At 28.3% G+C, this 25,594-nt stretch overlaps 1 protein-coding gene across 1 annotated transcript; it reads left to right on the top strand.

Moving 5' to 3' along the window:
• Positions 1–6,642: 6,642 nt before the first annotated feature.
• LOC120068073 (abietadienol/abietadienal oxidase) lies at positions 6,643–19,104 on the top strand. The gene is made up of 10 exons (XM_039019750.1): positions 6,643–6,784; positions 7,723–7,956; positions 9,521–9,848; positions 10,634–10,783; positions 11,844–12,080; positions 13,222–13,305; positions 15,129–15,207; positions 16,532–16,653; positions 17,619–17,746; positions 18,970–19,104. Exons 2-10 carry the CDS (start codon positions 7,733–7,735, stop codon positions 19,061–19,063), a joined length of 1,446 nt encoding a protein of 481 aa, XP_038875678.1. The 5' UTR covers positions 6,643–6,784; positions 7,723–7,732; the 3' UTR covers positions 19,064–19,104.
• Positions 19,105–25,594: the final 6,490 nt, after the last annotated feature.

Raw genomic sequence — 25,594 nt, 5'->3', positions numbered from 1 at the left:
CGTTCTAAAATAATATATGCGATGTTGATGATATGCGTTCGTAGTATGCGCATGTCACAAGTTTTCTTGCGTTTGAACCAAGTATAATTCCAACGAAAGTTTCTCAGAGTGATCTGAGGTTGAACACGAGGATTATGATGATCAATGCGATACTAATGTGATATATGCGACCAAAAAACAAATAATAATAAATTGTATTGGAAAAGTAAAATGCGATGATAAAATAAAGTGCAATGATAAAATAAAATGCGATGATAAATAAGATGCAGTGACAAAATAAATAAACAAGTAGATGACTGTCTGTGAAGATGTGCACTGATGGAATGCGACGGCAAGTCTTGTGAAATGTGTCAGAAAGAGAATGGGTTGGGGGAAAGGACATCGCAAGTTCGTCGATCCTGTTGAGGACGCAACTAAGGTTCCGCTTTCCCTTGGCTTACACCTCTCAGTGATCAGCCGCGTTCCCATATGTCTATGGTGAAACAGGGATGAACGTTGTGAATGTAAGGTTGTTTCCATCTCTGGAAATACTTTTTGCTTTAGTTAACGCATTCTTCCAACCTTCTTTCGAGAGGTGGATTAACATCTTCACTTCTGCTCTCACAGGTGGAAATGCCGTTGAGCATGCGTTAGCTAAACTTAGCTAATTTCTTCAACATGGATTAACTTACTCACTTAATCCTTCCCCTTTACCCTGGGGATTAATTATACATGATGAGAGAAATGGACGATGAATGTATGATGGAGAACAGAAAAATGACAATGAATATGATAATGATATTAAAATCTAAAGACCAGCGTTTGTTACAGATGATGAATGAAAGATTAGAGATGAATAACAGTTGATGAATAGAAAATGAGAACAAATAACGAAAGCGTGTCAATGTCTTGACACGGATCCCGATCGGAGACGATTTGCTTGCCGGCGTGTAGAAGGAGTGTGGTGGAAAACTTCCTTCTCAGGCTGGTTTCCCGGGTAGAAATGATCTTTGCACAGAGCTTCTCTCGGGATTTTCTCTAGTTGTCTCTTCAGACCAGCCTCCTTTCTTTGGAATTGAAATAGCTATTTATAGACCTTAGCACCTCCTTCGTCAGTGGTCCTACTCTGAAAAGCTGCTTTTTCTGCCACGGCTTGGTAGAAACGCCCGCTCTGCTCCACATTTAATTTGTCAGATCATACAATAGAAAAGCTGTACAATTTCAAAAATCCCCGCAAATGCGTCACTCTTTTCATCTACGATTGATCACCGCATGCGGTGCAAATGCGTTGCTTGTTTGCATCCATGATCGACCGTCGCATTCGATGCGAATGCGTAGCTCTTTTACATCCACGATCGACCGTCGCATTCGGTGCGAATGCGTTGCTCTTTTTGTCCTCGAGCGATCATCGCATGCGGTGACCTATTTCCTGCAAAACAAAGACTTGGACATTCCATTTTACCATCGCAATGGGGTTAGCGGGTGTGCTTCTAACACTTTGCAACTTTTGCGTTTCTAAGCCAATTTCTATATGTTCGACGCAACTTTTTCCTTCTTTTTGTCACATAATCTAAATAAGATGGGATAAATAACTTGTATTTCTACAAGTTATCATACCCCCAAATTTAGATATATGTTTGTCCTCAAGTATATCTTCTACTAAGGCAATTCGGCTTAAATCCTATCCTAACTTTGCGTCGATCGGCTACTCTGAATGCTCCATCTCTACATAATTTCTCAAAATTACTAGTTCCTTCTATCCTTTGAACATTTCTTCAACATGCTCTATTTTATTCTTATCTAAGACAAACCTCTGCTCAAAGTTCTCTTCTTATTTTGAAAAGAATGTTTTTCCTATTTTTGTAAAAACAACGAAGTGCCCCTTTTATGTGGTGGCCTGGTTTATGTCTTCCTATAGAGAGCGTTGATCATGGTTACACCTTTCTTTTTGGCTTGCTCCACGGGTGTCATGCGAGCATCTGACTTCGGTTGTGTACCAAGCTCAACTTCAACTCTTGATCCTTAGCCAAGTTTTCACTTTAGCTGGTCAGTGGAGTTATCTCTTTCTTTTTTTTTTTTTTTTTTTTTTTTTTTTTTTTTTTTTTTTGGTATTGTGTCGATCCTGGTAACCTACCTTCGTTTTGGATTGCTCCCACGGGTGTCATGCGAACATCCAACTACGAGCAGGTTCCTTTCACAACTTAACTCTTATCAGGTTGGGATTTTCCCTTGTACTGACAGCGAATTTTTTTTTTCTTCCAAAGAACGCATTTGCTTGATCGCATCTGCTCAGACCTTTCCCACCCCTTAAAAAGTCGCAAGGTCCTCATTACGTTGTTTTAGACAGAAGAGACAAAACATTTAGTCAAAATTTTGAAAAGAAGGTTTGAGCAGAGTCTTGTAATAGAGAAGGTAAAGTAGAGTTATTGCGATGAATTATCTAAGTATTGGCAGAAAATGCAATATATAAAGAAATTGCGCAAAGGTTATGCATAATGCTCGTCATGGCAGCGGAAATAAACAAGCAAAAGAAAAGAAAGGAAATACCTCAATAAATTGACAAAGGATGATATAAATAAAGAGGCCAAGGCATAGGGAAAGAATTGAAATGACTGCAAAAAGAATTCAAAATTGTGAAGGAGGAGATGGTACACTCCCAAATTTAACTTTGCGGCGGCATTACATTACATTGCGTTACGCATCACGTTCCGTCCGCCGCAATTAAAATTTCATTCAACAAGTTTTTGGCATCGTTGTCGGGGATTGGCAACTTTAGTGCTGAATATTTTTGTGATATTTTGCAGGACAGATTTCTGTTGTACAGTCTGTTTACGTGAAGAGCAAGCTGACGGTGCATGAGTACTGGAACAGAACCAGAATTCGACGCCAACCCAGAGATTGAGAGAACCTTTCGCAGAAGAGCACATCAAAACCGTACTAGGCGTAGGAGAAATATGGCAAATAACAATGAAAGGGCCGAGAGGAATCAGGGAATGAATCGACCACCACAAGACCCAGACTTTCTGGCCGCTGACTGCAACATTCCCATGAGGAACTATGCGGCGCCTAATCTATACGACTTCTTGCCTGGTATCGTAAGGCCTACAGTAGAGAAGAATGTCAGATTTGAAATTAAGCCTGTCATGCCCCAAATGATTCAGAATGCGGGTCAGTTTGGAGGTTTACAAGGAGAGGGCCTGCATGCACATCTGACCAGTTTTGTAGAGATGTGCAACACATTCTCCATCCCTGGCGTGACTTCAAAAGGCATAAGACTATATCTTTTTCCATATACACTTCGAGACGAAGCAAAGAGGTGGGCTCATTCGTTGGAGCCAAATGAGATAAATTCATGGGATCAGAAACTTGTTGAATGAAATTTTAATTACGGCGGACGGAACGTGATGTGTAGCACAATGTAACGTAATGTCGTCGCAAAGTATGGGAGAATGGATAGATGGTGATGATGTGGATGGAATGGTGGATGATGACGTGTGGATGATGTGTATGCGCTATTCGATAATAAATGCGATACTACGTTCTAAATTAATATATGTGATGCTGATGATATGCGTTCGTAGTATGCGTGCATGTGTCACAAGTTTTCTTGCGCTAGAACCAAGTATAATTCCAACACAAGTTTCTCAAAGTGATCTGAGGTCGAACACAGGGATTGCAATGATCAATGCGATACTAATGTGATATATGCGACCGAAAAACAAAATAATAATGAATTGTATTGGAAAAGTAAAATGCGATGATAAAATAAAGTACGATGATAAAATAAAATGCGATGATAAATAAAATATGGTGACAAAATAAATAAATAAACAAATAAATAAACAAGTAGAGGACTGTCTGTGAAGATGCAAGTATCTGATGTAATGCGATGGCAAGTCTTGTGAAATGTGTCAGAAAGAGAATGTGTTGGGGGAAAGGACATCGCAAGTTCGTCAATCCTGTTGAGGACGCAACTAAGGTTTCGTTTTCCCTTGGCTTATACCTCTCAGTGATCAGCCGCATTCCCATATGTCTATGGTGAAATAGGGATGAACGTTGTGAACGCAAGGTTGTTCCCATCTCTGGAAATACTTCTTGCTTTAGTTAACGCATTCTTCCAACCTTCTTTCGAGGGGTGGATTAACATCTTCACTTCTGCTCTCACAGGTGGAGATGTCGTTGAGCATGCGTTAGCTAAACTTAGCTAATTTCTTCAACATGGATTAACTTACTCGCTAAACTTAGCTAATTTCTTCAACATGCATTAGCTAAACTTAGCTAAAACCGACATTAAAGATCCGTTTTTTTAACCGACATCATACATCTCCGAGACTACTATTTTCAACTGACATTGAAGCCCAAAATTGTTGTAGTGAATGGTTCTTTGAAGTTTTAGTAGTTGAGACAATATTTGAATTTTTTTCCTTTAGGTATTCAGAGTTCATATCCAAGTAAAGAAGTAGAGATGAATCTAAATGTAGGAGGAAGAGGAGGGTAATTGTAAATTGCCAAAACTGTAAAAAATATTCTCCAATATAGCATAATGCCACAGTCTATTAATGATAAACACTGATAGACATTAAACTTTCAATTTTGTTTCTAATATATTTGTGAATTAATTTTTTTAAAAAAATCATGAATTAAAAATAAAAAATAAAAGAAAAAAAATACTTTTTCGGTCCCTAGATTTTGGGTCTAATTTCTATTTAGTCTTTAGATTTAAAATATTACACATTTAATCTTTAAGTTTTGAGTTTGGTTTCAATTTACTCCTTAAGTTTCAAAATTCTACAATTTTACCCTTTGACATTTGAGTTTTGCTTTAATTTGGTCCCTATATTTCAATGTTTACACTTTTGACCTCCATTTTTCACTTAATACTCAATTTTCGCCTTTTTTTTAAACAATACTTTCCTTCTTTAGAGTTAATTTATGTTGACAGAATTATAATTAATTAAGTTTCACTATTTTTAATTAATTTTAAAATTAAATTTAAGTTTTACTTCATAATTATTTTTAGTTAATTAATAGAAATTGACGATGATTGAAAGTGAGTATTTAATGAAAAATTTAGGTTAAAGATGTAAAATCTTGAAATCCAATAACCAAATTGAAACCAAACTCAAATCTCAATGGTAAAATTGATTATATGAAACTTAAGGACTACATGTGTAACATTTTAAAACTTAGGGATCAAATAGAAACTAGAGACAAAACCTAGAGACCAAAAAAATATTATAGGTAGATGTATTAAGCACAAAATTAAAATCCCAATGATTTTTAGACACAAAATAGAAAGATTACGACATGATTTTTTTTCTAAATTATACTTATTAGACACTAACTTGAAAGTTCAAAAATATTATATACTTGTTAAAGTTCATGAATATAATCCATATGACACCAAATTTGAACGTCCAAATACTCAACTTCTAATTTAGAAAAATTATAGAATAAAAGATCCAAATCCTTCCATCTCAAATAATGAGTAGACGTCTTAACATTGAACAAGAAGATAATTAGATAACATATAAGTGTTCTCAAAAAATATATAATTTAGTAGTATCGTAGTATCTATTCCTCTCGTTCATTATTTGACACATAAACAATAAATGGATGCAATACAATGGTAATGCATTTTGATTGAATCACAATTCCCTTCCCATAGGAATGTAGCATAATTTTAAATAGATATACATGCCCCTTCCCAATGTGCCACCTATATCCTTCTCTAGATGTAGCTCCCTTCCCCAAATTATGCTCCTCCATTATATATGATGATAGCTTTGACCCAACTTTGCTTTGAAGAAAGTTTATGTTTTGAAAATATTGACATCTCACAACTCTATAGAGTATACATTATTGGGGTCACGTATAATCCACCAACTTTAATTGCTTAGCATTATTTATTTAGTTGAGGACTTCCACTAAGTTTTGACTGAATCTAGATCTCTCCTCTTCTCGAGATTATTTATAGGACCCAATTTTAGTATTTGGATATATATGGTATATTGCTTATTTGATTTTGAAATTTTTATGGAGATAGCTTAAAATAAAATGAATAAAAATAAATTGAAATGGTGAAATACAATTTGTTTAAAGAAAGAAAAATGGATTTTTGTTCATTTTGGAGGAAAAATAGAGTAATTTATTTTTTAGATCTCTAAATTTTCAAAATGACTTTTTAGTTTCCAAATTTTTAAGAAAATTGTGTTTGGTAGTTAATTTTATAAAATGTAATTTTTTTAGTCTCTAGAATAGATAAATCTCTCATGTAATTTTTTATTTTTAAATAATTATAATACATTTTAAAATTTAAAATAATTTTAGAAAGACGATATAATTTTTAAAATTATAAAAAAAATTAAGGGACTAATTGAACCTATTCTTAAAAACACACCGACTAAAACATGTACATTTTTAAACTTGTGGACTAAATGCACCTATTCATTAAAACTCGATATATTTTAAAAACTTATAGATAAATCCACATATTCTTCAGGCAAAAAAAATAATTTTCTGAAAAAAATAAAAAGATAAAAGAAGATAAGTGCCCAACTTTTTCTTTTGGGGAAAAAAACAAAAGAAGACAAAAAAGACACATAAAAGAAAAAGGAAAAGAAAGGAATAGGGAGTGGTCAGGCAAAAGTCAGACAGAGAGAAAGAAAGGGAGAGGAGAAAAGTCATCTGAAAATAAGGAAAAGAGAGAAAGAAAGGGAGAATGATCAAAAAAATCAACTTATTAGAAGTGGAATTAATGCTAAAAATTGATGGAAGAAGTTGATAGCCAAAGGTTTTAAGCTTGGTAAGTTCTCTCTCTTTAAATGTTGAATAATATTATGAAAAAGAAAATATATATATGTAAGTTTTCAAAACTTTGATTTGAGTTTTTTTTTTTTTTTTTTTTCCTTTCCCCATTTCTTGTTAGTCAAATGTTTCCATGGATTTTGTTGGTTGAGTATTTGCATAAAGATAGTTTGGAATGAGAAGAAGAATTAGTGAAAAAGTGGAGACTAAAAAATAGAGTTTAAAGATATAAATGGATGAACTCATTGTTCTTGTCGGTTTCTATTTAGTAATAGATTTTTTTTTTTTTACTTCAACGATACGTGAGATGGGAGACTCGAACCTTTAGCCTTTTGATCAAAGTTACACGTTTAGTATTGATTGAACTATGTTCATGTTGCAGCAATTAGCATGTAAGCAAGAATTGGACGATTTATAGGTTTTCTATTTTTTTTTCTTGTTTAAAAACTAAGATTTCTTTATCTATAAAGAATGAAGAAAGGAAGAAGAAGCTTTATCGTAAAAATGGAGAAGAAAATGGAAGAAAAAAAAAAGGGTAGAATAGAAGATAAAAAGAGTGGAAAATGAACAAGAAAGTAAATGATTTACTGATTTGTACTAAAGAAAATGATTTATGTTTGCTAAATTGAATTAATGATTTACTATGAAATTTTCAAAGTTATTTAGGGGTAATGGTGTGTCAATGTGACAAAGCATTAAAATTTTGCATATAAATTTAGTTAAACTTTGCATTTTTGGCAAAATAATTATGTGATATGCATTACATCATAGTTAATTGATATTTTTAATCTTTAGTTCATATACAACTAATTTAAATGATTGCAAAATATAACGATATTATCTTTAATAAAGATCTGTTTGAAATGATTTTTCAAGTACTTCATTTCAAATCGTTTCGTTTTTTCTTTTAATATGTTGGTCTTGAAATTTTGCCAGATCAAAGACAATGTGGGAACCCTCCTGCGAGATGTGGACATTTTTCATGCTTACATTGTTGTCCATTACTTTCCTTTCAAAAATACTAAAAAATCACCAAAATGATCAAAGTCAGAGGAGAAACACATTTCCTCCAGGGAGAAGAAGCTGGCCTGTTATAGGTGATAGCTTCAATTGGTACTCTGCCATTGCAAGTTCTCATCCTTCCAAGTATGTTGAAGAACAAGCCAAAAGGTAATCTAATTAACAACCAAAACATTANTATATATAATTCACTCTTCTCTTGTTTTGCTTTTTAACTTTGTCGTCTGTTTAAAATAAATATTTGTATCTTTTTAGTAATGACAACGTTACTTTTGACATTCTATAAAGGTTTCAAAACAACTCTTGAAATAAAAATTTGTTAGGATATCATACTAAAATTAGGTCATATAACGGATGTAGTCATCATCTAAAATATATCGCAATTCAAATTTTTGTTTCGAGTTATTATTGATACAATATTTTTTATTCTAATTTCACGTTTTAAAGAATTAATTATTACCTAAGTGGTGGTAGTTTTTAAATATTAATAGAAAGTCAAAGATAATATTGCAACATGAATATTTTTTACAATTTAGCATATAAAAAATATTCCTACACTTTGAGAAAAGTTTCAATTATCCTTAGATTTTGAAAAGATTCACTTTACCTTAAATTTTAATATTTATTTTGTTTTAAAGCAAGAGTTCATGAAAATTAACATGTAAAATTAGAAAACATATGTAATATTGCAGTCTGTGAAGCACAGACACGGATATAGATACGAGATACGAATACATAGGATATGATGATAGACCAATTTCTAAAAAACTAGGATATTGATACGTTAAAGATATATTTTATTTTTCTTAAAAAAAAGCTAGGATATAAATAACTTTAACATATAATTTAATGACTGTAGTACAAAATACAATACAAATACTGAAAGACAATACAAAAAGCAACATCTAAGATGTTGAAGTGAAATAGTCAATAAAATGCAATAAAAAAATGACTCATATTGATTAGAAAGAAGATTAGAGAAAGAAGTATGAAGATAAACTAAAAACTTCTTCGTTGAATGTTGAAGATATTCAAGTGGGTTATATTTTGGTGGATTTTGTAGGGATTTAAATGTGAAGATGAAGATTAGATAATTTTAGGGTTTGATTTTTTTTTTTTCCTTTTTAGTTTTGGATTCGAGTAGTGAACTTTTTAAATAGGTTGCCTAGTTTTAAATTAGAAAAATTAAATGAGTTGCTTATCTTTTTTCTTTAAGAAATGTAAGCGTAAAAATAGATACGTCAAATTGTGTGTCATATACGTATTTGGAAAGTATCTGAAAATATCGGTATCTGATACGGATCTTTTACCTCACATGAAGTATTTGTGTTTCATAGATTGCAGTAGTAGTAGTTATTATTATTCAATCACTACCAAGATGGAGGATTAAAACAATCACTTTTGGGAAAGTAGTTGATTCACTATGCTTAGATTGACATACATAATATTATTTACAACTATATACAAAGTTTCTCAAAAGACATTATTAAAATAATTTATTTAATCAATTTTTACACATCATATGTCATGTCAATTTATTACATGAATGAAAAAAAATTAATTGAAAAAAATCCAAATTTCAAAATTTCAAAGTCTACAACCACAATTTAAAAAATTACCTAAAATAAGTTCAAGTAATTTTGTATATAATTTTTTTTTTGTTACTTTTACTAAAACATACATTGTTTTAACCAATTGAGCTTACCAAAAAAAGATATGGGAAGATCTTCTCGTGTCATGTTTTTGGAAAATATACAGTGGTATCGATCGATCCAAAGTTTAATAGATATGTGATGCAAAACGAAGGGACATTGTTTCAATCGAGCTATCCCAAATCTTTCAGAGATTTGGTAGGCCTCAATGGTGTGATCACAGTCCAAGGAGAACAACAAAGGAAACTCCATGCAATTGCCTCCAATTTTATGCGTATAAACAAACTCGATTTTAGCTTCCTAAAAGACATTCAAACCATAATCATCCATTCCTTGTCCACTTTCCATGACGGTCATCAAGTAATATCTCTCCAAGATGCTTGCAGGAAGGCTAGTATACATATATTATTTGTTACATTTTTACGAGTTTAGGTCGTCTTGTTTGATAGTCGTTCAATTTTTTTTGAATTTTTTGTTTCTTTTCTCACGGTTGATTTTTTTATATCGTAAACAAGTATTTGAATTCATAGTCAATTTTTTAAAAAAAAAAAACAAATTTTTAAAAACTTTTCTTTTTTATTTTTCATAATTTTCCTTGGATTTCGAAAACAAATAACAAAAGAAAAGAAAACTAATAAGTAGAAGTAGTTGGTTTATGACTATTTAACTTTTAAAATTTTAAAATTAAAAATTAAATGGTTATCAAATTGGGCTTTAGACTCTAAGCTTTCAAGTTTGTGTCTATTTCGTCTCTAAACTTTTAGAAGTATTGAACAAATTCTTGAACGTTAATTTTGAGTTTCTAATAGATCCTAAATTTTAGAAAACGTCTAATATTTTTTGAACTTTTAATTTTGTTTCAATCTTATACATCCCTAATGTATTAAAAAAAATTTAAAAGTATTGATCTGATAGATATATAATTAAAATTTTTAATTTTTGTATTTTTCTTTTTTTAGAAAAAAAAGGTCAAGACATTATTAGATACCAAATTTTTTTTTTAAAAAAAAAGTAAAAACCTATTTAAAAATATTATTTTAAATTAAAGGCTTACTAGATACACCTTAAAAAAATAAAAAAGAAAGTTGTAATTTAACTTATATATTTTAATTCTAGCTGTTATTTTTAAATGAAATATTAAATAATAGAAAATATATATTTTTATTGCGTCTCAGATTGCCATTAATATGATGGTAAGTCAGCTATTGGGTGTGTCAAGTGAATCAGAAGTGAATGAAATTAGTCGGTTATTTTACGACTTCGTGGATGGCTGTATATCTATTCCTATCAACTTACCTGGCTTTGCCTATTACACCGCAATGAAGGTAACCCATATTCCAACCCTACTAAATATATTGACCTTTTTTAAAAAAATTATAAATTTAATTCTTGAAATTTCAAATTTGCTTAGTAAAATTTTAGAATTTTCAAAAAAAATGTCTAATAGTATTCCTAACTTATATTGTGTCTTAAGAAATCTTGACCTATTATGTTTAACCAAAAATATGATTTTGGTTGGTTTATTATAGTTTCTATTTTAGTTTCTAAATTTTAAAATCTTTTTAAGTATGATAAGAGGTATGGAGACTCGAATCATATATTTTTTTTTTATTGTTAATACATATTAGGTGTCAATTGAGATAATGGTTGCTTTGGCAATTTCAAGTTGTTGTACTTCCACCTATTAATTTTCAGTTTAGATTCGATAAGGTTCATAATTTTCAAAATTTTATACTTTTAATTTTCATTAATATCCACTTTTAATTTTTGTGTTAACTTTTCTATTTATGAATTTGAAAGAATTAAATTGATTGTAATTAAAAGTGGGTATTAGTTACTCAACCATAAAAATGTGAAATCTATGGACTAAATATGAAACTAGACTCAAAATTTAAGTATAAAAAATATAACGTTTTGAAATCTAAAAAATCAAATGACAACAAAATTGGAACCTTAAAGATATGGATATAATATTTTGAAATCTAAGGACCAAATGAAAACTACTCAAAATTTAAGAAAAAAATGATGGATATATAGATATAAACTTGATTTTATGATTATTAGGATCCTAGAATTTTCAACTTTGTGTTTAATAGACTCGTAATTTTTTTTTTTAAAAAAACACAAAGTATAGGTCAATAATCTATTAAACCACAAAGTAAAAAATTAGAGACTTGTTAGTGACAAAATAGAATGTTAAATGATTTATCGAACAGATGTCAAGGTTTACGAACCAAATAGATACAACACAAAGATAACTTATTAGACATTTTTAAAAATTCAAGAACCGAGTAGATTGCACAAACGAGAAATTTCAACTAAACATTGTAATTTAACCTAATTTAATTTATGTACTAAGGTAGTTGTGGATTGTGTATAGCATAGGCAAGGAAGCAAATCATAAGCAAAATTAAGAAGAAAATAAAGATGCAGAAATCAACGGAAAGGAGTGGGGAGGGAGTGCTTGCAAGACTACTAGAGGAGCAAAAGTACTTATCGGATGAAGCAGTTGAAGATTTCATAATCAATCTTCTTTTTGCTGGAAACGAAACCACTTCTAAAACAATGCTTTTCGCAGTCTATTACCTAACCCACTCGCCTAAAGCAATGAAGCAACTTGTGGTACGTTCCTGAACTAAACTAACAAATTTATACTTTATATATATAATCGTCCGACGTAGGAGAGAGAAACTAAAAATTAGGTTAAATTGTTCGGTATTTTCTTTCACTTTTATTTTGAAAGGCTCGTTTCTACTTTTTTAAACTTTGAATTTTGTTTCAAAAAGGTACCCTCTTAAAAAACGACACGTTGGCTAATCTATAAATATATATAGAAGTACGTATGTGACATCATTTATAACACCGTTTATGTAAATTGACCTGGTAATTTATGTAAAAATTTTATTATGAAAATTATTTTAACAAGATGTTTTAAAGTACTCTTAGCTATTCTATAAAAATATGTAGAAATAATACGTATGTGACATCATTTGTATAAATTGATGCAGTATAACTTATGTAAAAATTTGATTATGCAAATTATTTAATGAGATGCTTTATTAAAATTTGTTTTAAAAAAACACTCTCTAGAGAATTGATACATTGGCTAATCTATAAAAGTATATAGAATTACGTATTTAACATCATTAGTGTAAATTGACGTGATAACTTATGTAGAAATTGATTATGAAAACTATTTCAACGAAATGTTTTAGATTGAATAAATGGTAACAATAATTTTAATAGTTGATATAGTTATATATAATATCACATATGTTTTTCAACTTTTTTTTAGTACTTCCATTTTTTCAACTCATGATTCTATCATCTCAAAATGTCGAATGTGCAAGTTTTAGATTAGATGAGTTGGTTCATTTTGACATTTTAATCTTGAATTTTTCTTACATATTTATTAACTAGTGTATTTTCAAAACATTCTTTATAATTTTTTGTAAGAGAGAAATTTTTTTTGATCTACTTCTTAAAAATGTTTGTAAAATCTTTACAGAGAAACAGAAATTATTAGAGGATTATTGGTTTCATGAAAAGAATATATGTACTACTAAAATTTGGCAGCGATTTTAAAATTATATATAACAAATTAAACCCATATTTATTTTAAAAATAGAAAGTTAAAAAAAATCATTATTAGATAATAATGAAATTTCTATCATTTAATTTTATTTGCCTGTTAAGTTACTATTTTGATTAGAATTAATTGAATCCTTATTTTTGTTTCTCTGCATGAATTTACAAATTATAGGATGAACAAGATGCTTTAAGAAATAAATATGGAGATAATACAATCACATGGCAGGATTACAAGTCAATGTCCTTTACCCAGTGTGTAAGTTGCTTCCTTTTTGTTACTATTTTAGAGAGGAGAATAAATTTTGGTTACCTTCTTTTCTATTTCTTTAAAAAAAAATGCTAAATTACAAAAAAAAAAAAAAAGTTTGAACTTTTTACTCTTATTGAAAGAATACTCCTATTCTCTCCAATATTGCAACGTTAGACTTAACTTTTCACAAATAACTTCAAGACTATATTTAGGGTCGTTTATTTAGTGAAAATCCAAAATTCTCATAAAGTGGACATCTAGATTACGGTATTTATTTTGCGATAATGTAATATGTCTGAACATTTAAAGATTCTCGAACATCTTAAGATGTCTTTATGGTAGATATAATATCAAGAGTTTTGAATGTAAACATGGATTTTTTTAGATTTTTGTGTTGAGGTCAACTTCTTTTTACTTTTTTAAGACTTTTTTATATTATATAAATATCACTATTATTTATTTTCATTTTATAATTAAAATAAATATTATCAACTATTTATTTCACTTTCTTTGTTATATTGTAGTTGTTTTTATTTTTTAGAAAGATATTTAAATATAAATATAAATTAATATTTATTTTATAACAAATAAAATAATAAAACTATATTAATTTAAAAAAAATTAAATATGTTATATAAGTTCAACTTATGTAAGATTATTTATAAATTAACGAATAGTCGTAAAGATATCTTTGGAATATGATGTATTTAAATCCTACTAAACAAATACAGGTATCCAAATATTTCTATATATCTACAAAAACATTCATACAAAACAAACATGATTATCTAATGACGTCGAACATCTGTAATTTTGGACATCTAATTATTCTGGTTATCCACAATACCGAAAAACAAACGTCCCCTTAAAGTAAAAATATGTCAGAATGTTGGACGAAACATAAAACACCGTGACAATGACAGCTTGGAATAAAAATTGGAACTAAAGCACCATCACTCCTTCCAACTTACCGTACTAGACTTGATACAAATCATGTCCATGATATTCAAACATATGTATATTCTAAAGATAATTTTGAAACATTACGAAAGATCAAAGTCTAATGTTATAACTTTTGAAAAAAATGGATATTTTTAAAATAAATGGCAGTTTTTTTTTTCTTTGTGTAATTTTAGACTAAACCAATGTACTTTAATTAGGAATCATTTTTTGTTTTCTATATTCTTTTTTCACTAAATTATACCATATCCATTTCATTTGGTAAATATTCTGTCCTTATTATTAAGGAAAAAAATGGCAATAACCGTTGAGAATATTATTTCCACTATTAATTCAAGTTTAAAATATTTCAAATTTATGGATTCAATCACTTTAGAAGTCATGTAGCTACAAAATAAAAACACATCATTTTTTCTTAAAAAAATCACCACTACCATTTTGTGCCACATGGGTGATATATATATATAAACCATAATATTAATATTTCGAAGCTTAATTAAATTATAAATTTAATACCTATAATTTGAAAGAATATTAAAATTTAATCTTTATATGTGATTTTAAAAATTAAAATTTAGTCATATTAAAAAGAATAAGTTTAAATGTAACCTATATGATTTGATAAAACCTCATAAATAGTTGTCATGGTTTGATAAATTACTCACAAATAATTTATATGGGACTATTAATGTTAGTTTTATCAAATCATTTATAGAGACTAAATTTTAATTGTAAATTAGAGGGACTAATTTTTAATTTTCTCTAAATTACAAAATTAAATTTGTAATTTATCCTATTTCGAGAAAAAAATTATTTTTTTTAAAAAAAAAAAGAAAAAGAAAAAAGCTAAACGAGTCGTGCCAACCCAGGTTATTGATGAGACACTTCGACTCGGAGGAATTGCGATTTGGTTGATGAGAGAGACAAAAGAAGAGATCAAATACTCAGGTGCACAAACTTTTTTTTTCCTTCTTTTTTGCGGCATTTTTTCATTTTCTTAGTAGTATTTTTTTCATTTTAGAACCAACATTTTTTTTAAGAATGAGTAGTTTAAAATTGAGTTGTTTTTAACTATAGAAAATTATTTAAAAAATATATATTTTTAAATATAAAAAAATAGATAATGTTATTTTGCTATATTTAAAAATATTTTCAGTAATTTTGTCATTCAAAACAATTATCATTTAAAATTGTATAGCAAAAATTCAAACCTTAAATATATTGAAAAAAAAAATTACTCTAAATTTCCCAATTAAACATATTTTGAACCATACGTTTTTTTTTAAATTTTAAAAATTATTTGATAATATAATATTAAATTTATCTTCACCTATAAAATTTTTTAATCAATTAGTGATTTAACAGAAATCATTTCAAATGGCTAAAATTTTGTTTAGGTTACAATTGTTATTTCTAACACATTCTAGACTAAGAAAGTTCCTTCAAGCTTACGGCTTACCAGTTTAAATAATTAAAATTTTAAAATGGGTGAAACATATGCATCATTATGTTTGGAATTGGTTTAATTACGGTCGACTTTCAAAAAAATTCATTTTGATTTTGAAACCTGAAAATTTGTTGGAATAAGATAAAAATTTATCTCGATAGCTAATGGGTAAAAATTGAAAAATATGTAAATTGACATGAATAGTTGAGGTATAAAAATTCATTATACAAATGATTTTAACGCATATAGCAAAAAATAGTAATAATGATCACATATTTTATATAGAGTTGTAAATTATATCACACGTCTCTTTAATTATAATGAAAATGATATATATTTTAAACAATTCTAAAGTTTAAGGATTTTATTTTTCGTTTAAGCAAATTTCAACGTGAAAATATTCAAAATCTTTGAACATAATTGAAAATAACGCTAAAATTTAAGGGTACAATATAATATCACTATAATTTGTTGAGTTGAATTATGATCACTATAATATTTCCACACTATAATAATATATATTTTGAAATAGGGGTGAATATGGTAGACTAAAAAACCGAGTCGATCAACCGAGCCGAAGCTGATTGATTGGTCGGAGAAGGAGAAGGGTCGGTTGGGATCAGTTTGGAAAAATTCTCAAAACCAACTAACCGATTTTCACTCCTCAACGGCCAAGGTCGGTTTGAACATTTACTAAACCGACCATAGTCGATTCAATGACGGTTTGATCAAAAAATTGACTTTGATCGACCAATGGTCACCCCTACTTTGAAAAGGATTTCGAATAACACAAAATCTAACTTTTAGTTGTATCATATTGGATAGATTACGTGATTCCAAAGGGAACTTTTGTTGTTCCATTTCTTTCTGCTGTACATTTGAACGAGAATATATATGAAGGAGCTTTAACTTTTAACCCTTGGAGATGGATGGAGCTTAAAAATCAGGTTAGTCCATGCAACCATTTTAAGAATGACATACAATGACGAATTTTTTTGTATTCATCTATAGAGACTACGTATATGTTTGGATTGATGTTTTAAAAAAATATTATTCATTTAATCCTTGAATTTTTAGCCTATGAAGTTTAAAGAATAGATTTAAAAACTCTATGAGTAATTTTTTTTTATTACTATTTTAAATATTAACATATTATTTAAATTTTAAAAAATAATAAAAAATTATTTTTTATCTCCAAGTTGTACATCTGGTTCGTAAATTTTTAAAAATATACCTTTCTAAAAATAGTCGAATAGGTGCATTTAGTCCTTATCTAGGTTTTCAAAATGTACCTTTTGAAGTCCTTGAATTTTTAAGAATAGGTTTAAAATATCTTTAAAATAATTTTTTAATTTTTTAAATAAATATATTATATTTAAGATAACAAAAATATTTAAAAAATCATTTTAGAGATAAGAGAATTTTTTAAAAATTATTCTTCTAATTTAAAATACATTATAATTATTTAAAATAAGGATAATAATTTATTTGAAGTACCTTTTAAACATATTTTTAGTAACTTGGTACTAAAAAATGTACATTTTGGAAACTTAAGGACCAAATACACCTATCTTGAAAACATAGAGATCAAGCACACCTATGAAATCAATGACTAAAATAGTATTTTTCTCATTAAAAAAGCAATCATTTTTCTCCTTCCACCCTCTTCTTTCACTAATCTTATTAATTTAAAATGTCATATTAATATTTAAAATAATTAAAAAATCTATTATCCAGGAATCTTTTAAATTAATTCTTAAAAATTCGGAGAGTAAAAAGATTACATTTTGAAATGTTAGTAACCAAATAGCTAAAAACGTATGAACTAAAAAGGTGATTTTTTTTAACTTGAAAAATGTCTGTCCAAACAAGCATGAGGGTTGTTTTCGTAAAATTTGTGGTTGATTATTAGGAAATGAGAAATTGGAAAAGTAGCCCATTCTTTTCCCCGTTCGGAGGAGGTGCTAGATTGTGTCCGGGAGCAGAACTGGCTCGTCTTCAAATTGCTCTATTTCTTCATCACTTTGTAACCAAATATAGGTGAGTTCATAAATACCTTATTTAAATTTTGTCTAATGTATATCCAAAATTTTAATTTGTATTTACTATACGTATTTGATAAATTTATTTTTTTAAAATTAGAATACTAAACTTTCAAATTTTTTTTCTAATATGTCAATGATTTTTTTCAAAAAAAGAAATGTTTAAGAAATAATTTTGTAATTTTAAATATTTATGTATCAGATATACATAGACAGAAAATTCAAAGTTACAAAAAATAGTATTGGTAACTATATCTTGTTTTTTTATTATTCTTTCTTTTCATGAAGAAATTGAAACATGTTTGTAATTGAAAATGTAAAATCTTGACATGAAAATTATTTTTAATATAAAATATTCAAGTTTTTTTTTATGGTATATTAAGATATTTATTATGCATTTTGCAACTTGACAATGAAAAAGAAAATTATTTCAAATGGTAAAACTATTGAAAATATTTACAAGAAATAGCAAATTTTAGAACTATTAATGATAGACACTTCTATTTTGTAAAATTTTACTATATTTTGTAAATATTTTGATTTATTTTTCTATATTTAAAAACAGTCCTAATAAAAATATAATATTTTTTTATTTATGTTTTGGGAAAAAAACTAGAAACAGAACCAATAAACTTGAATTTGATATTTTAAAAAAATACAGACTAAGAAATATTCTGTTGAAATGAGAACTAGAAATAAAAACAAGATTAAAGTATCATTTTAGTCTTTTTATTTTGGATTTTGTTTTATTTTGATCCATATCCTCTCAAAAGTGATTTTGTAGTCTATAAACTGTATAGATCTTAAAATTAATCTAGTTTGATTATTTTTTTTTTCCCAAAAAAATTTAGTCACTTATAAATTTTGTAAGAAAATTATTATTAATTAACTATTTTCAATAAAAAATAATAATTTTAAATGACTAAATTTAAGGTTCATTAAAATTTAAAAATATTATGACTAAATTTAAGATTCATTGAAACTATAAAAATTAAAATTAAACTATTGAAAGCATAAAATAAAATAAAATTTATAAATACAAACATCAAAATGAAATTCTAACTTAAAAATAATTACCACAAACATTTTTATTTTCTAAGAAACTAAAAACAGAAACGTTATAAAAAAAAAAAACCAGCTTCAGTAAAGTATATGTGAATTAGTGTTTTCTCCCCAAAGGGAATTCAATATTTGCATTGTGTCTAATGAATATCTTCTCAGGTGGACACAAATTAAAGCAGATAGAATGTCTTTCTTTCCCTCTGCTCGGTTAGTCAACGGCTTCCAAATTCGCTTGAAAAGACGGGAACATTAATTGCATCTATCTTTATACGATTTATTTAACCAATATTTGTCATGTGATAAACTTTTTGCTTTCATTTAAAAAAGAATATTTTTGAACTCCTTTTACCTATATCATTAAGATGGATGCAACACTTTTTATCCAATGATGCTTGTTGTATATTATAAATATGATTTTGTGTTCGCTCCATTTTTTAAAATTAATACTTTAAATCTTGATACAATCTTTTTTTAAAAAAAAGTTGAGCATAGTTAAATTTGGATTGTTGATTATGAAATTAGAGATTTGATCGTTGAAAACAAAAAAGATATTGATAACTATTTTGATTTTGTTAAAAGAAATTAGCTTATAAATACTTATCCTAATTGAGGTTCTTTGAAAATAAATACTCATATTAAACGTATACTTTTTTCCATATATATCACATACGTATTTACTAACACATAAAACTAAAATTTTAGATCATGTTAGATAAGGTCTCGTTTGGTAACCATTTTGTTTTTTATTTCCAGTTTTTTAAAAGTAAGTTTATTTTTTCCCCATTTCTTATAATAATTTACATATTTATTAAATACAATGGTTGAATTGTTAGTCAAATTCCAAATACATACACATATATTTAAAAGCTACTTCTTTTAGTTTTCAAATTTTAGTTTAGTTTTTTAAATCATTGGTAAGAAGTAGATATCAAATGAAAAAAATTGTAGGTAAAAATAGTACCTATAGACTTTATTTTTTTTAAAAAAAAAAAAAGATTATCGAACGAGACATTGTTTTTCTTTTTTATTTTTTGTTTTGAAAATTATACTTATTTTCTTACTACTTCTTTATCATAGCCTTCATCTTTTCTAATTAAATAATAGCTGAATTCTTAGTTAAATTACAAAAACAGAATTGAGTTTTCAAAACCTATTTGTTTAGCTTTCAAAACTTTGCTTGGTTTCATAAAATACTCTTAAAAATAGATCAAAAAATCAATCGATGAAAGTACTGTTTATAAACTTAATTTTCAAAAAAACAAATGGTTCTCAAATAGGTTCTTACAGTCTCGTTAAACATAAATTTCAATTTCATATATAATAAGTCAACTATCGATTAATTTCTTTTTTAAAAATCAAAAATAAATATATTAATGGTCTATTTGATACAAAAATGAAGGTTTAGGAACCTACTGAACACTTTTAGAAATTTATAAGCTAAACAAATACAAACTTGAAAGTTCAAGACTTAATTTTTTTTTTATTACGTTAAGTCAACTACTAATTTATTAACTAATAAATTTTACTTCTAAAATATAATCAACTAATAATAAAATAATATGATACACTGATAGTAGACGATTCTTAACTTCTGTCTTTTTCTCTCGATCTTCTTCTTCTCTATCATGAATTTTGATTTGTTACCTCCAATAAGTCTTCTCTTGAGTCTGCTTTGGATCTCTATATTCTTCGTCACAATGATATTTTGAATTTGGTTCTTGTTACAAAACTCTATCGGATGATAATTATGTTACTTGGAGTCAATTGATGTGTCTAGCTCTTTCCATTAAGAATAAGTTAGGGTTTGTTGATGGATTTATTCTAAAGTCTATTGGTGTGTGCTTTCACTCTTTGAATTCACAATAACCACATGATAATCGTTTAGATTCTCAGTTCCATTTCTAAATCAATTTTCAAGCATTCTCTTCGTTGATTCTACTCAAGAAATTTGGCAAGATTTGAAAATTTGTTTTAAAAAATGGAATGTTCCTAGAATTTTTCATTTAGAGTATGAGTTAACGAATTTGAAGTAACATCAAGCTCTAATACTATTTTAAGAGATAATTTAGGAGAAAATGAATACTTTATTAATTCCATCTCTCCTCCAATATTTATACATTAGAAGGCATAGTAAGAAAAATCCAATCCACAATAACAAATAATGAACAACAAACTACAAACTTAAGCAAAATATCATAATAGTATTGGGAAAAAAATCTTGAGAAAAGTAGGAAAGAATACTCATCTCCTACACATATAAGACTAAAATAATATCATACATGTTAAAAAGTAATAAACAAATTAAACAGAAAAGAAAAGTTTCTCATGTTCTAGAGAAAAGTACAAAGAATACTTATCTCCTACACATTAGGCATCATATTAGGTTAAAATAATAAGTAAAAATATATTCACAAATCAATGGCTTGTTTCGTATATGATTGTACAACGATTATTTTAAAATTTTATATACTTAATTGATTATATTTACAATCATTATTTAAAAATATTAAAGTGAGTTTAGCTCAACAATGAGTGTGTGGAAAAAAAACATATACATACATAATATATATATATATCTAACTTCACAGATATATTGGGGAATTAGGGTTTGTTTGTAGAATGAATTGTTATAAATAAGTGTTTTAAAGTGGCATCGTTATGTGTGCAAAAAAAAGTAAAAGAAAAATTATTTTCTTCTTCTCTTCGTGAAGCACTGTAGACCCCCTATTCGGATTGGTACCCTAAATCTCTTGTATTCTCGTAGTTTGTAAACATTATATAAACAAATTGTTATTAATAAAATAATTGTTATTTTATGAACATACACTTATCCAATAAACTAAGATCCTAGGTTATTTAATGTAATTAAACAAGTATGTAAAGACATACAGGTGGATCTTGTTTAAATAATAATCTAAATGCTCTGTAGTTGATAGATAGGACTGGGTACTTTATCCTGATGACACTACAGATACGACCCGCTTTGTAGATGTTACAAGTGCTGTAAAGTGCTACAAATGATCTGATCCTAATCATTCATGTGGAGACATGAGAGTAAGGGTATCCTATATAAAGAATTTATATAAGACTGGACCACGAAATGGTTAGTCTCATTATATAACGCAATTAATAATAGATACTTATATTTTACCACGATGACCATAGGTGACATGATATGAATTCTGAGTGAATTGTGAACTCCTGCTCATGAAGGTGTTCCTTTGATTTGTATGCGACCAGATTGCCAACTCAATAAGCCTACCATTTTGGGGATTCGTCTAATTGGAAAGTTGAGAACACAGCTACACAAAACGAAATTCACTCCTTCCCCGATGTCGGGACAAGTAGATAAATTGTTCCCTTAATGGTTTATTCCGAGGCTTGAAAAATGTGGTCACGCTCTCTCTTGGTGCGAGAGAGACTTGGTCATAGTTGGACTGTGACTTATTGTTCATTAGATGAATCAGTGGTACTTAATGAGTTAGGTGCAGCTACATGGGAAAAAAGTAATTTTTGCCTAATTGTACTTACGAGTAATTTGTGAAGGGTCATCAAGATGTTGATTAGTTATATACAATGGACACATAAATATATCTATAGTGCGAATAGTGCAGTTGTCGGTCTTTAATGAAGTGATTGATAGTTAATGGAAGTTGGGTAATTTAATTAAAGAGTTTGATTAATATCCAAGTTGTTGGGGTTGATGTCCTAAATCTCGTAGGGTTCTATAGTTTATAATTGTTATGTACGGGCATTTTATTTATGTAATAAAATATTTGATGTTTTATTTCAAAATTAGTTGCAACCACAAACCAATAAACTAACATCAAGTGTTATCTTGTAGCTTAAACATGTATGTAGATACATACAGGTGGATCATGTTTAAGTGATAACCTATGGTCTGAAGTAAATAGATAAGGTTTGATACCTTATCTTGGTGAGAGTATGGCCCGTTTTGTAGGTGTTACAATTGTTGTGAAGTGCTATAAATGATATGATCCTAATCATTCATGTGGAGACATGTGAGCGGGGATATTCTATACAAAGAAGTTTGTATAAGATCGGACCACGAAATGTTTAGTCTCAATATATAACTTCGTTCATAATAGAGCTTACATTTCACCAGGATGACCATAGGTGACAGACCTGAATTCTGAGTGAGTTGTGAACTCCTACCTATGAGGGCGGTCCTTTGATTTATATGGGTGAGAATGACCAGATTGCCGATTCTACAAGTCTACCATTTTAAGGATTCGTCTGATTGGGGAGTTAAGAACACAACTACACAAGAAGAAATCTACTCATTTCCCAATGTCGAGGCAAGTAGATAAATTACTCCCTTAATGATTGATTCCGGGGCTTGAATAATGTAGCATCACACCTTCTCCTGGCCTGGGAGGGATTTAATCATAATTGAACTATGATTTATTGTTCGTTAGAGAAATCAGTGGTACTTAAAGAGTTAAATGTAACTACAGGGGCAAAACGGTAATTTTGGCCCAGTTGTACTTACGAGTAATTTGTAAAAGGTCATCATAATATTGATTGGTTATATCCAATGGACAAAAAAAAACTGTAGTGCGAATAGTGCAATTGTCGATCTTTAATGGAGTGTCCAACAGTTAACGGATGGTGAATAATTTAATTAAAGAGTTTAATTAATTATTCATATACCGTTTGAGCTTCAAATTATAGGTCCATGAGGTTTTCTCGATAGCTCAACAGGATTTAATGAGAATCAGTTTTTGGGTTAATTTGAATTGCTTAAATTACTTGAGAGAATTAATTATATATGATATAATTATTTATTTAATTAATTATATAGATATAATTATCTATTTAATTAATTATATATAGTATAATTACTATAATGTATTTGATACATTATATTATTGGTGAGAGGAAATAAGTTTTTGAATATGATTCAAATATTGATTATATGAATTGGGTTCGTATTGTTAAATTTAATGTAAATGTGTTTTATATTAAATGTCATTAGTGAGAGAAAAGAAACTATGAGTTATATTATATATGGTATAATATTAAAACTATATGTTATATGTTATATTTGATATAACATATAGTTTAATATATATTATATGATAAGTTAGTTATCACATTAATATATATTAAATTATATCAAATTAATTAATTTTATTTATTTAAAATTAATTAAGGGAAGGAGTTGTAACTCCCTCCCCCATATTTCTCTCCATTTTTACGTTAATGGAATACAGGGGTTTGCAGTGTACTTCTTCTTGTTCTTCCTGCAAAAAGACAAAGATTAGATTTTTAACACATAAGAGTTCTGTGTGAAAAACAAAATTCTAATTCCCCTCATTCTCCTCTCTTATCTCAAATTTTTTCCTTCCCTCACAGAATTCCAAAATAGTCAGAGACTACAACTCCTGGGTTCTCTACCTGAGAATATTGTGGTCTCAAAGTGGTGGTGCCCTTTTGGTGTTTATGTTCTTCACAGAGGAGAATGATTCGTGAAGATTTTTTGTGTTTTCAAATGTAAGGGTTTTTTGAAACCCAAAATTATTTTTCTGTTTAGCATGTTGTATTCGTTTTCTGTGAATGCATAATTTTTCTTTTTCATCTGTAAGGTTAGAATTCTGTAAAAATGGGATTTGAATAGATCTACGTCCGCTCAAGGATCTTATCACTAGGGTTCCTTCACAAGCACCATTGGAGCTTCAATCTATGGGTCCATAAGGTCCCCTCTGTAGCTCAATAGGGATTTAATTAAGAATTATTTTTTGATTAATTTGAAGAGTTCAAATTAATTGAAATAAATTAATTATATATGATATAACTATTTAAATTAATTATATGTGATATAGTTAATATAATATATTAGATATATTTAATATACAGTATTTTGAAAGGATTTTGAATATGATTCAAATACTAATTATATGAACGAGATTCATGTAATTATATTTAATATAAATATGATTTATATTAAATACCATAAATATGTTGAGAGGAATTAAATACTTGAATATGATCCGAATATTAATTATATGGATGCGATTCATATAATTGAACATAGTATAAATATGATTTATAAATGTCATGCATTGTTGAGAAAAAATAAAACTATAGGTTATATTGTATTTGATACGATATAAAACTATAGGTTATGTGTTATATTTGATATTGTTGAGGTTGATATCCTAAATTTGGTAAGGTCCTATAGTTTGTAAACATTGTTGAACAAACTCATTATGTATTTAATAAAATATTTGATATTTTATTCACTGTCTCTAAAATATACGATATTTTAGTTGCATTAACTACAAGCCAATAAACTAGTATCCGAGATTATCCTTGTAACTTAAACATGAATGTAGAGACATACTGGTGGATCATGTTTAAGTGATAACCTAAATGGTTTGTAGTAGATGGATAAGGCTAGGTACCTTATCCTGGCGACATTACGAGTATGGCTCACTTTGTAGGTGTTACAAATGTTGTAAAGTGCTACAGATGATCTAATCCTGGTCATTCATGTATAGACATGCAAGCGGGGATATTCTATACAAAGGAGTTTGTATAAGACCGAACCACGAGATGTTTAGTCTAATTATATAACACCGTTTATAATAGAAACTTACATTTCACCAAGATGACCATATGTAACATAACCTGAATCATGAGTGAGTTGTGAACTCTTGCTCATAAGGCGGTCCTTTGGTTTGTATGGGTGAGAGTGGTCAAATCGCCGGCTCAACATGCCTACCATTTTAAGGATTCGTCTGATTGGGGAGCTGGGAAC

This window comes from Benincasa hispida, chromosome 12 (genome assembly GCF_009727055.1).
Source record: "Benincasa hispida cultivar B227 chromosome 12, ASM972705v1, whole genome shotgun sequence".
Lineage (NCBI taxonomy): Eukaryota > Viridiplantae > Streptophyta > Magnoliopsida > Cucurbitales > Cucurbitaceae > Benincasa > Benincasa hispida.
This window is presented reverse-complemented; position numbering and strand designations above follow the sequence as displayed.

Excerpts from the sequence above, each read along its gene's own strand:
- LOC120068073 (XM_039019750.1), top strand. The coding sequence starts at position 7,733 with ATGTGGGAACCCTCCTGCGAGATGTGGACATTTTTCATGCTTACATTG. Across the intron at positions 10,784-11,843 it reads CCTATTACACCGCAATGAAG|GCAAGGAAGCAAATCATAAG; the intron begins GTAACCCATATT and ends TGTATAGCATAG. Across the intron at positions 15,208-16,531 it reads AGAAGAGATCAAATACTCAG|ATTACGTGATTCCAAAGGGA; the intron begins GTGCACAAACTT and ends CATATTGGATAG.